This window comes from Ptychodera flava, chromosome 14, assembly GCF_041260155.1.
Source record: "Ptychodera flava strain L36383 chromosome 14, AS_Pfla_20210202, whole genome shotgun sequence".
Classification (NCBI taxonomy): Eukaryota; Metazoa; Hemichordata; class Enteropneusta; family Ptychoderidae; genus Ptychodera; species Ptychodera flava.
The window spans coordinates 5,495,464-5,508,522 of NC_091941.1; the positions used below are offsets into that span (position 1 = coordinate 5,495,464).

The 13,059-nt window shown below is 37.3% G+C and overlaps 1 protein-coding gene across 1 annotated transcript in view; it reads left to right on the plus strand.

The window, feature by feature from the left end:
- Nucleotides 1–13,059, plus strand: part of LOC139149061 (serine/threonine-protein kinase Nek9-like) — a 110,629-nt gene that overhangs the window by 21,749 nt on the left and 75,821 nt on the right. The window contains exons 16-18 of the mRNA XM_070720584.1: nt 388–549; nt 1,114–1,287; nt 2,192–2,251. Coding sequence (XP_070576685.1) covers nt 388–549; nt 1,114–1,287; nt 2,192–2,251 — 396 coding nt within the window. The remainder of the gene's footprint in view (nt 1–387; nt 550–1,113; nt 1,288–2,191; nt 2,252–13,059) is intronic.

Sequence of the window (13,059 nt, forward strand, 5' to 3'; positions counted from 1 at the left end):
ATCAGTGGTTATTTTTTTTATTTTATTACCAGCTTTGTAATGATGGACAATTTACTTGTGTTCATTGGCAGTTTCAAAGAGGCTTTCCTTCCTATCAATATCTGACAAATATGGAGAACATATAAAATTTGTAAAAACATGATTTAAAAAGTGTGAGTTCAACATGTTGAAAAGACTGAGTAAAATATCATAAAAATTGAAAGCAAAGGTAATTATTTTTTACAAGCATTAACTATTTCATAAATATCCAAACTGGCACTAGCTGTCTGCCAACAATGGGCTCAGTAATAATTCTGTAGGAATTTATACATTTGCCATAGGACATGAATTTTTGCAGTGTGTGAATCTTTATCGTCAATTTTTCTTTTGGGTTAACTTTGTCGACAGCCTATGGCAGACTCATAACATTTGGCAGTAACAAGTACGGCCAGCTTGGAATTGGAGATTTTAAACCTAGGAACTGTGTGTGTGAAGTTGCTGGTTCTCTGGTTGGGCAGCGTGTACAGAAAGTTGGTTGTGGGGATAGTTACACCGTGGTGTCAACATCAGGTAGGCAGATCAGTTAAAAACCAATGAGAGGGATACAACTTGCATTTCTATGATCACTCCTGGATGTCTCAGATTTTTGTCCACAATAAAAAATTTTTCGATCATGTCATGTTGAAATGTACATATTTGATACACAACATGCACTTTGTGCAAATGTTTTTGTCAAACTTCTTTTTGTCAGTGTTGATATTTGGGTATATGCAATATTTTCATTGTTTTTTCTTTGATCAGAACATAAAGCAGTATAATATCAGCAGTTAAAGAGATAGTGAACGTAATGAAAGGGCTTTTGCAATGCTTTTTATAACAAAAGAATATGTTCCCCATGGTTGCCACCAGAAAATTGCAGTGTCCATCCTCCATTCTGAAAGGAACTTCAAGAACACTACATCAGTTAAATACTAAACCTAATCTTAAAGCTACATGCATATCATTCTGGGGATTTGTTTGGGTGACATCGCAGAAAAATATCCTCTGATCAGTGATTCTGAAAGCAATGTTACCCTCACCATCAAACAGATTCTCATCAATGCATCTGTGAATGTTCCTCTTATTCTTCTTCAGATAATTACATTTACTCATTTGGCAAGACAGAGAATGGTCGTCTCGGCCTTGACATTGACATTGGAGTTACAAATAGAAAGAAGGGTGCCATTTGTTCACCCAGGCCAATATTTGGCGCTCTGCATGTCGTGCCTGATCTAAGCTGCTGTCACTGGCACACGATATTAGTAGTTGGTAAGTCTGTGCAATTTGAATTATTAAGCTTACTTTATCTATTTCAAACTATATCCCTTGAAGTCACGTTAGGTATAAAACAAGACAAAAATTCTGAACACAGTTTCTCCAAGTGTTGTTAGAGAAAGAAGTATAATAATATCAGTTTTGGACAGTCAATAGGCTTTGATGTTTCTGGTACATTAAGTGGGTATCACGTACTCTATGTTAATAACACATATGGTTTACATACAGCTTACTTTTTCATATTTCCTGTCATGAAGTAACAAATAAAAGCACAACTGTCTTTTCCATTTAACTCCTCCCTAATATAAGTCCTATGTTATACAGTACTATGTGAATGCATGACTGAAAATACGTTTCAGATTGCTTGTTTCAGCAGTTTCACTATCTTGAGTTGGTCAAGTTACAGTTGAGGTCACAGGTCACAGTGGTACTTGCTGTCAGCATCTAAAAGAGCGCCCTCTGTTGGGTAGTGCTGTAAATGTACCCAGCATAGTACAATCAATTTTGACAGCCAGTGGGCTTTCATTAATACTTTACAATTCCCAATTGTGTATCCATAGCTGTTGAACTGTAACTGCAGTTTTCGGTGCTTCAAGACATTTTGCCCAAGATTTTGTAGTGGATCTATCAATTCAACAAAAGAACTGCCATCAGATAGGTCCCCATGACATCATGTTTGAAAGATACTCAAATGTTATGATTTATAATTATGCTAATTATGCTAATGATAGTTAATTGGCCCCGTAATTGCCTCACAAATGACCTTGGTTAATGAGATTGTTAAAGCAATTATGATAACTGTGTAGTGTGTACAATAGGGACTCCTATTAATGTGACTTTTCTTGTGTAATGTGTACAATAGGGACTTTATTTCTATGAATTTTCCTGTGTTTTGCAGAAAAAGTGTTGAAGTCAAAAACGATCAGATCTAGCAGTTCAAGTGACCTAGCTGCAAGAGGTGAGTCTGCAAACTTATAAATCAGCTGTTTGCGTTCAATAGTTCATAAAATCAGGGTGGAATATGATAAATGGGCATCAGCGTTTGAAGAACATTGTAAATTGACATAATAAACTTACAGGACCCTGGACATCGATAACCATTCTAAAAGGATTCACAGTGTAATAAAATTATGAAAGATACTTTGACCAGTGTGTTTGCTTTACCTCTTCAGCAGTGTGCCCTCTAACAAACATGATTTCTGGGAACTTTGCATCAATTTGAGGAATTGTGGAAATTTCTTTGGATTGACCCTATAACTTTACATGTGAACGAAAAAATGCATCCATTACACGGAATTTATTGGCTATGTGGTGTGTCATATTGGCTAAGAGGGCGCACTACGTTTCATGTATATATTTGAGGGTCAGCATATTTCACCAGAGGGTCAGGGCTGAATGAGTTTACAATTAGCAGTAAAATGTATTCTACAGAAGTGAAGCTAACATTTTGAGACAGGTCAGTTTTCATGTAGAGTTGTTTATTTGCAGTTTATATCTGCCTCCCACCTCTATGTCATTCTTATCTCAAGCCATTCATCATCACCAGGCCTGGGTAAATCCGCATTTTTCCACAGTTTTGCTTGACCCCATATACAGAGAAAGGAATGAGAGGGTTGAATAAGCAACTCTAAAGTTACAGTTGTCTTGATAGGTTCTTTGGGTTTGCAGGCTTCTCCGGGTTCTGTGGAAATTGGAACCATATAGGTTCTTTTTGGTAAAACAGTCTTTTCCACAGATACAGTTGTCAAGATAGGTCCTTTGAATTGAACATTCTTCTTCACAGCTACAGTTGTCTAGATCGATTCTTTGGATAGAACCAGATAGGTTCTGTGGGTAGGACCAGATAAGTTCATGGATAGCCTCTGTGGGTAAACACAACAGCCTTTTCCATCGTTACAGTTGTCAAGATAGGTTCCTTGGGTAGAACCAGATTGGTTCTTTTGGTTGAGCAGGCTTCTCCATAGGTACAGTTGTGGAAATGGGTTCTGTAGGTTGTTATTCTGACAAACGTTTGAGGTTTTTTAACCTTTTCTTTTCAGTTACTATTCTGTTAGTGTTACCATGAGTTTACTTAGTGTCCAAGCATTGAATTTACTCTCCTGTGAAATGTCATTGAGCACTTTCCACAGTGTACTCACTCACAAGACGACATCCTTAACCCTTTCAGGCCTGACTGCCTGACAACGTTAATAATAATACCAGAGTTACACCTACATATAAGGATATAGGCCTGAAAAGTTTAATACCACAGATAGATGTGTAAGGATTCCTGACAGAACAGTGTTCTCCCTGAATAAGGTAACAGGGGCGTGGCGCCCTCTTGTAAATTCCGAGCGCCCCCTTGCCAGAAATGAAAAAGATTTATTTTTTTGAAAAATAAAACAATAAAATGTACGGGGAAAAAAGTTGACAGTGATTTACAGGCAAAATGCAAGCGTGAGCGTCGATCCTGCTGGCTGCAAATGCAATTCTCATCGATCTTGCAAATCTCGCAAGTTTGTGATGTCATCCGAGATCATAAGCCCATGTGCAACTCATTCATCGATGCACCGTCCCTCCTCCCTCGTGGGTGGAGGGACGGTGATTGATGGCAGCCATATTTGCATGGCACAGGCCGTAACGTTAGCCACGGTCAGTCCCTCCATAGGGGCCGTGCATTAGGTAACCGACTTAGCTGTATAAACATGCCTAGGAACTTGAGGGTAACCAAGGACAGCAGAGTACTCTGAAGTTTTAATAGGAGGTTTATAGAATTTCGCTTGTGTATTCCTTCCCAAAGCAAAACGACTTATTGTTAGACTCGGTCGGACGTGTATGTGTATCAGGCTGGGAATACATAAGCGTAAGTGTTATGGTGATAATTTTGACATCGATGAATAAATGTATGTCTGTTGCTATGTTTTCGTTTTCAAAAAATATAATCTTCATTGAAATCAGTGAACTGGAATAAAGTTATGGAACACTGTCTCAGATTTCTTTTCCTTTGAGCTTTTTATATGAAAAAAATCTGAAAAAATACTCCCCAAGTGCCACCAAATAACACTATTTTAATCTCTGTTTTTCAAAGCTCCAATGGCAGGAGGGCCGAGGGGGGCACCCCCCTCCTGACCTCCCCCCGCGACCGCTAATGCGGTCGCTTGTGGTGCTTGGCACCACGTCTTCGCCCTCTTTTAACAAAATCCTTGGGAGAACACTGACAGAACTGTCAGTTAATGCTGATGTAGCCAGCTAACATACTTCAAATAATGACTCAGGAACGAACACGCAATAAACCAGCATCTGACATGACAAATCACACACCATACAAGTACATCATGTCCCAAAGTACAGTAATATCACTGACCAAGTGCTACCTGCAGTAGGAAATTATCACAGCCACAAATCAACCAATACCATAGCTTATATGTGGATGGATCCTGGCAGCCCATATATGGGCTTAACGGTAAAAAGAATGACAGAGGATGATGTCTATCTGTATGGTGGACAAGACGGTCAAATGGGCTCCATACAAAAAGGCAGCTGGTGTCACAATTCCAGTTCAGTTCAATAAATCATACATGGATTACAGCTCTACTTTTCTCACTTTACAATCTGCCAAAGCTCTATTGTTGGAAACATTTTAATGAGCGACAACAACACCCTGATGTAATATAGTGCTTGTCTACCTTGATTTAGCATTTTCAAGTATCATGTTACGTCAGAGCAGTTTGTTATTCATTTTAACAATCATCTACGCAGGAATTGCATTGGAATTGTGACATTGCCACTTTTCCAGGAGACTAGATATTGCAGATCATTACGGGATGAGTTGTGACAGCATGCAGAGCTTCCATTCCATCTGAAATCCAACCCACTGTTCACAAGCTTTGAGTTCAACATATTGTACACAGTGATACAATGGGCACACCACATTGGCGTCGTGTGAACATAGTAATTACTATAGCAAGATATAAAGAAAAAGATCCAAATATGCATTGCACAAGTTTTTTCATTTTTAGCTTCATTCAATGCTTTGTTCACCCTATAAACTGGAATGCATTGCCACGTATTTATCGGTGACCCTGGTAGTAAACCTGCTGTTCATCATGTTTGATTAGACGGTGTTTTGTTCTGATATTGCGCACAGTCTGCCTTTGTTGTCCAGCTCCATTGTTGATTCCATGATGAATGTCATCCATCCCAACTGAATAAATATTTGTTCCGAAGAGGTCAGGCATGCAGACACTTAATGCTTTTTGATTTATAACTCTTTTGTATTACCAAGGTGGTCAATAGTAGATATTAAATAAATATCATTATCAAATATTCTGGTTATGTATTAGGCTGGCCCGTACAATAAACACAACAAAGATCAATGAATTTCATTTGCAATGAAAGCTTCTTCCTATTCATTTCTTCGTCCACGTCCTTCTACAGTCGTATTTTTAATTTTCAAAAGCAGATTTTCGTCACAACATTTGACTCAATGAACTTTTTTAACTGTCAACAGCAAATATTTTTGCTGATAGTGCACTGTTCAAATTTACTTTGCATTATGTCAATTCGGAGTGTTTTATATTTGTACCCAAAACTTGTACCCAATAGTTGCCATAAAACAATGTAACACAATATTGCAAATGAATAAGAGGAAGCCATCAATGCCACTATTTGCTACAAGTTAGATACAATTACCACCTAGAAGATAATTGCTATTAAAAAAGATAAACTGATTGAGAGGCAGTGTTGTAAATGGATTAAAATACAAGCAACAATACTGATAATTTGAACTGTGCTGTTACACCATTTTGACAAATACTGTGACCCTTTAAAACGTCAGGCTTTCACTTAAGATGCACCTTCAGTCGAGAGATGTATGATATTACAGCTTTGTAAATTGTACCCACCATGTACCAGTAAAAAGTTAGTATTGCTCTCGTTTCTGCAGTAGAAAATCAATGTTGATAGAAAAGTGAGTGATAAAAACTTCTTAAAATGCATCTATGTCAAATCAGTAGCTGCATAAGTGAACTCGTAATGTTTTTATAGTAAAATTTACAGCCTCCGTAAATGCAAGACACACTGAAGCCATAACAATGACAATTTATGCAGCTTGACTTGGCTATTAGTTAAATGTGTACATTACAGCTATGCTGAATCATATTTTGAATTAAAGAAATTCTTCATTTGGAGACAAGTTGATCCATCTTGTAAAAATGTCTAGCTACCAGACGAAAATTTGATGTTCAGTACACATTGTAGGCGTTCTTGTCAACACATAGTGGGAGAGGAAGTCTCCATTTTGCTTTTAATATTTGCAGAGCAACGTCTTCGAGTGAAACAGAATGTCATCCGCTTCACTTAACATTTACATATGAGGGTTGATGAAAATCCTACTCACATTTTCAAATACACATATTTGGTATGCATTATAGTGCCAACATAACTGAAAATCCATGCACTTTCTATGGATGAATAAATGCGGCAATATTTTCAAAATAATGAAAGATGAAAAAAAAGAGAGAAGTTAAAAATTCATAAATTTTTTTTAATGCAATATTTGTGCTGCATCACTAAATATGATTTTAATATCTACATTTTTCTCATTATGTTTTTCATGGCTGAAAAATTATTCCAGAAATTCTGCCACTCTGATCCCTTTTCCATGGAATTATACATGATTGCACATTGCTAGGTTTTGTCCAAAACTGTTTCCATTATCATGTTTCCATCAACGTTTCCTCATGGACAAGTGACACATTCCTGATCCTTAATATTGTGATGGTAAATTGCAAGAGAGGAAATTGCCCCTTCTTTTCTATGAAGTCAAAGTGTTAGCAACAGAATTTGAAATATCAAATTAATCTCAGATTGTGGTATCTCTGATTACATGTTGTGTTGTTTAGTGACATGCTGTGTGTATTATCTGATCACCAAACAGACTGTGCAGTAAATCATATTTTTATCTCCAAAATCAAATTACACTTCTTTTGTGTCAGCAAAAACAGTAATCAAATTACAATCCCTGACAAAGGAATTCTGTATCAGATATGTAATAGTCAACTATTATACAGCTGTCTATCATTCCTATGTTTGGCTAGCTTTTGTCTACATTAGTGGAATATATTACATTACAGATCACTGCATCACATCAGTGCAGATCAACTGTATTTTATTATTTGATCACAACACTTTTTGTAAATTTCTCGTCTTGTCTTGCAGTCTTTTCTATTTTTCTCTCAGCTATAAGGCAACCAAATGTAAAACAGCTATTAAAAACATTCAGTGACTGCTTACACAGTTAATTTGATTGTTGTTAAATCTCATATGTAAAGAATTATGATTTTTTCCAGACATTTTCATAAACATAACTGGAGCTTTATTCAAAATTATATTCAAACTGAGCTTCAGTAGCTAGATTCAGACATTCAGACATTCTACGACATGATTCCATATTTACTCTCTCCTTTTGATTGCAAAATCATGCTCATACTATTTCTTGTACCAGCTCTCATATCATCAACAATATGTATTATAGCCCAAACATGGGACTATGTACCCGAGGGTAGGTGACCATTTGCCCGACGTAAGGAGGGCAAATTGTCTCCTGCCTCAAGGATACATAATCCCTTGTTTGGGCTATAATGTTTTTATTACATGCCTTTCTTACACAATTTTCACTCAAAATATTTAGGTTTATTGGCAAATGAAAATCGAATGCTTTATTTCCATCTTAGATGAAAATCCGTTAAAATGGAACGATTTTCATCATCAAATGGCGCAATGATATATTTAAACTACTGTTATGCGGTTTATCAATTTTTTTCTGCAAAATTTTCCTAAAATTGGATTTCCTATGGAAAACATGAAATTTCAACATTTTTACATCCAAAAGTTGACAAGTTGAAAATAGCTCCAGTTCACTTTCAGTCCAATGATGACTATGCGGCCCGCGACGTCATCGATGAGTTACCATTGAATCCTATGGAGCGCGCGATGTGTGTTATACGAGGTATGTAATAATACTTTCTGCAATAGCCCTCATGGATTAATTTTGTTTAGAACTTCAACATCTACACCATCCATATGTTTGCCACAGTGTCACATCCTTGTACCTGTGCTTACATAAACATGTTAACTTTTTTTGTTTGCTTTATGTGCTATGAGATAATCTCGGATGGCTAATTTTTCATTTTCCAATATCAAGAGTTGAAGACATGTTTTCTGAACAGGTTAAACATCTTCACTCTGACCTACTACATTCAGAAGACATTCACTTTATTCGCACCACACATAGAACAGTTTAACATTTCCCCATCACCAATACAGACTGTATCACCGATGATGATTCTTGCTATTTTTAATGGGTCCAAGATTCTTTTTATAGAGATGTCAATACTGGTATATTTCTCATTTGTTCAGTAGTAACACATGCTATGACGAATTCAACATCCAACTTTCAGTTGTGATATGATTTATGATTTACAACCCCAAAATATATCATGACCATATTTGTTGTTAAATTCTACCGATGTAGCTTATTGTCAATTTTGCAAGTGAGTATACCCTATACAAAATTTTTCTCACTCATAGTTGTGAATGTGTCACAGAAAAGTCAAATGTTTGCCTCAATGTTATAACATTTGAGGCAAAGTTTGCTTTTTCTAAGAATGAATGTAAAATTATTTTAAGACACATGACATCACCCTTCAGTAACAAACTATGAGTTCGTGTAGTTTTCTCTTTTGTTCCGCATATGTTTCTTTTTTTTCTGTCAACTTTCTGTTGTGTGTTTGTAATTTGATTTTCAAACTCTGGTGTGTGTGGCTTGTGTATTGGATTAGCAGTCAGATCTGTTGGTGTTTGTCAAAGACAGTGTTGTCCTTATATTCAAAAGTAGCTGGGTAATTCAATAAAGTAGACGTATGGACTGCGAGGGAGCGAAGCGACCGAGCGGCGAGTGAGCGTAGCGAACGAGGGGGGAGAGCGCGAGAGGGGGTGTCCCCCCTTTCGCAAGGTGAAAAATGAAATTTTGGAGTGGAAATGGTGTTCTCTGGTGGCATCTGAGGTGACATTTAGCTGAGACTGAAACAGTACTTTTGTTGTGTGTCTTAGACGTGGCTCACATACAACAAAACAAAAAAAAATGATTTTGTTTTGTTTGTATTATTTATGACACACTTATGGTTTAGTTGCATTGAAGATTTAACATTTAATCTTAAATCACCTGCAGTCTGCTCATTTCATTGCTCATTTCCCAAAATCAGGATGGAAAATTCAAAATACCGACACTATTCTAATAACAACACATTCGCTTTTGTAAAAAAAACATCTGTAAGATAATTCATTGTAACAGTGTTCGCATTTACGCAAAACAAAATGCGCATATCGAAAACTCATAACAATGAAAAAATGCGTAGAGCGTCGATCCAATGCGTAATAATATTACGCATTGGATTGAGTCTCAATGCATTTTTTCATTGTTATGAGTTATAATACTCAAAGAATAATAGTAAAATGTTTGCAAAAGCACTCTCCGCGACTGAGCTTTGGCGACAACCAGACGAGATGAGTGCCCGCTTGACATTAAATTTGTTGCAACATATCTGTCAATCACTCATTTTGTGTGGAAAGTTTCGGATTCTCTGGGTGTAGTCTGAAAATTGGCATCGTAGCTCAGAGGCACGTTATCATGTCAGCTGTGCCTATGTATTAACTTACTACGTTTCTAATTTTCAGGCGAACGATAGTTTCTGAAACTTATGACACAAAGTGAGTGATTGACAGAAATGTTGCAATAAATTAAATGCAAACCGTGCGGGATCATCGCGTCTCGCTGTCTCCAACTTTGATCAAAGCAGATATGCAGCATTGCGTCGGAAGGAAACAACTCTATTTTCTTTCAAATTTGCTCCACAAGTCCGTAGAAAAATGATTCAGAGGGTCCATCGAAAGACACTATCGGGCAACCCAACAGTGAGAACATGGAGAGGTGCAGTGAAATTGAACCCATGCCGGAATGCACGACTGCTCGTAACAAAGACAACACCATAGGCGCGTCCATCAGCCAATCACACTATTTAACAAATAAAAGATCGGGCTCAAAAAGCCACAAACGGGTATTTAGAAACTGTTTTATGTTTGTGCAGTTCCATGCGGGGAAAGGGGTCGCGAAACTGCTAATCGTACGTGTGCGGCGTCTAACAGCTGACAGTGCAATCCCGAAATTGCAGGTCTATAAAAATAATCTAATTACGTTAAAAGTAGCCGGGGAAAAATGCAAAACAGCCGGGTTATTTACCCGGCACCCGGCTTCTAAGGACAACACTGCAAAGATCATCTTTTTCTTTTGCGTGCACCATGTGTTAACTTCAGCTGCAAAGGCCAACATCATACAGTATTTTCATCTAGCCGAAAGAAGATAATCCGCACAGATTGTAAAAGTGACTCACTCTTTTCAAATTGTGTGAAAATGTATGGAGGATTCTCTCCTGACTTGGTTATGCTGGTAACACAGTAATTAGGTCACTGAGTAAACTGCTTGTGTGACCTTCTTGACTTCAGAAAGCCTAAATACTCAACTATCGATGATGCAGCCATGTGCATTGACCCTCATTTTCTGACTGTGCTATTCACTAAAGGAGTCTGCCTCACTGCGAGCTCCAGCCTGTTGAAAGATGGGGCGCCGTAATCTTCATTTAGAGGAACATATGCTACCATGTACATGCAATAGACAGCAATAAACATGGTCTATTAGGTACTAAAAGTTTTTAGTGGTGTCTCATTGTAAGTCCAGATATTGCTATAAAAGCAGGCTTTACATGAATGAGCAATTTTGTGAGGTATTGAAGCTCATACATGCCGCCTTTGTAGTGGGCGTTGCATCGCCACCTTGAAACGGAAATTGTCTGCCATATGTTTGAGTTTCAGGATACTTCACAACTAGAGAAAAGGTGATGATGTACTCATTTAAAAAAAATGATGAGACTTGCATTGAATAGCGATTCAGGTCTAGATTGCCAGAGATTTTAAAAAAATATTGCATCCTGAATGAGAGATAGGAACAACATTTTCTCTGGATAGTTTTCACACCATATGCTGTTAGTGCTACAAGCTTAAAGTATCACAAATGCAATGCACTAGTTTCTGAGTTGTGCCAATGATGGGTGATTGCTAGCACATCAGAAATCAGAAATAAATATTTTGGTTTTTTTACACCTGTTAAAGCACTTCCAAATATTGCCCAAATTTTGCCCATTTGAATACATGACATCATCAAAAATGCAAATACCAGCTTGCTCCGAAGAGGCACCTATTTTTCTTCCTCAAATGCAAGTGTTTTCATGATGCCTATACACAAGTTCTGCAAACGTCCAAATAATTTCCATTCTCATTGCCTTAATTGATGTATGGCTTCACCCTCAGAGAAACCGTACAGGTACATCTTATAACTGTTTTGCATTTTGGACAGCGTGAAAACTTGAAGATTGAAAACAAAGTTAATACAACAGGCTATAAATCAGGCCATAGCTCTCAATGTGATACCTTGTAGCCATAAAGAGACTGATCGCGCTGTGAGACAGAGCAAACCACCTTGGAGATTTTATGTGGTTCTATAAAACATGGAGGATATCAATTTGAAGTGTCTGTCTCATAAAACAGAAGAAAAATAACAAATTTTGCTTCAGTAAGTACCAGCATTTACTAGTATAGTGAGTGTACTGCAAGTGTTTTTTGGAGTTTTTTTTAACGTACTCCATCATCCAACTTGCAAGAAGCCCATTTACATGTACAGGATGAGGTACCCATAACCTGCTGCCCAGTTGAGCAATTAGGGGTAATGTACCTTGCTCAAGGGCACAACATCTTGCAAGAATCTCAAACACAGTCTGCCTGTCTGGTCATACTCATCTCTTGAACTAACCATCCTTTGATCATGAGTCTTGTACACTAACTGTGCCCTGCATTCTTAATGTGTGTTTTGAAAATTATCATAGGGAGCAAGGTCTGTATACAGCTTTGTACTTAAATCAAGGAATACGAAAAGTTCAAATGTATGTAAAAGTTACATAGTTCACTTCGGTACTGCAGTATGATAAGGCCAAAGTAATTAAATTCTTTGTTTTGCGTCCACTCTAAATGGGAAAAGGTATGTGTCGAAGCGGCTGGAAAACACACACAAGAAAATTAACACAATGTAATTTGATTGCAGCAAGTAAAAAATTGTAACAAAATTTTAGTCCAGAAAAGCTAAGCGGTTATGTCCCAAAATTTCCTATTCAAATACACTGTGTGTGTTTTTTCATGAAAACCTTGAAAACCTAAGCGGGTGGGGATGCAAAACAAAGAATTTAATTACTTTGGCCTAAACAGAATGGACAAAGAAAAATATCATTGTAAAACATTGAATAGTTCAGAAGGAAAGCAATGAAGAGACGGTCTTTGAAGGAAAGATTAAATTCACCAGGAAAGCAAAGCAAGCAGATCCTCTTGAAAACTGACATCTCTCCTCAATATTGTTATTAGATGTGTCAAGGACGCTTGAATATGCTGTATTTTTGCAAGATGAATATTGGATGGTGTTCATCTGTTACATTAATGGGTGTGAATGTGTGACACCGTGAATACAGGTCTGCTTTGATGCACCTTCCGACAAACCAACATCCTGCAGTTCATCGCAATAAAATAAAAAAACAGAGTCAGATTTACAGCTTTGTGTTTGTAACCCCTGGCAACACTCAATAGGATAGCTTGAACACTGCACTATCGCAGGTGAAGACCTAATTTTAG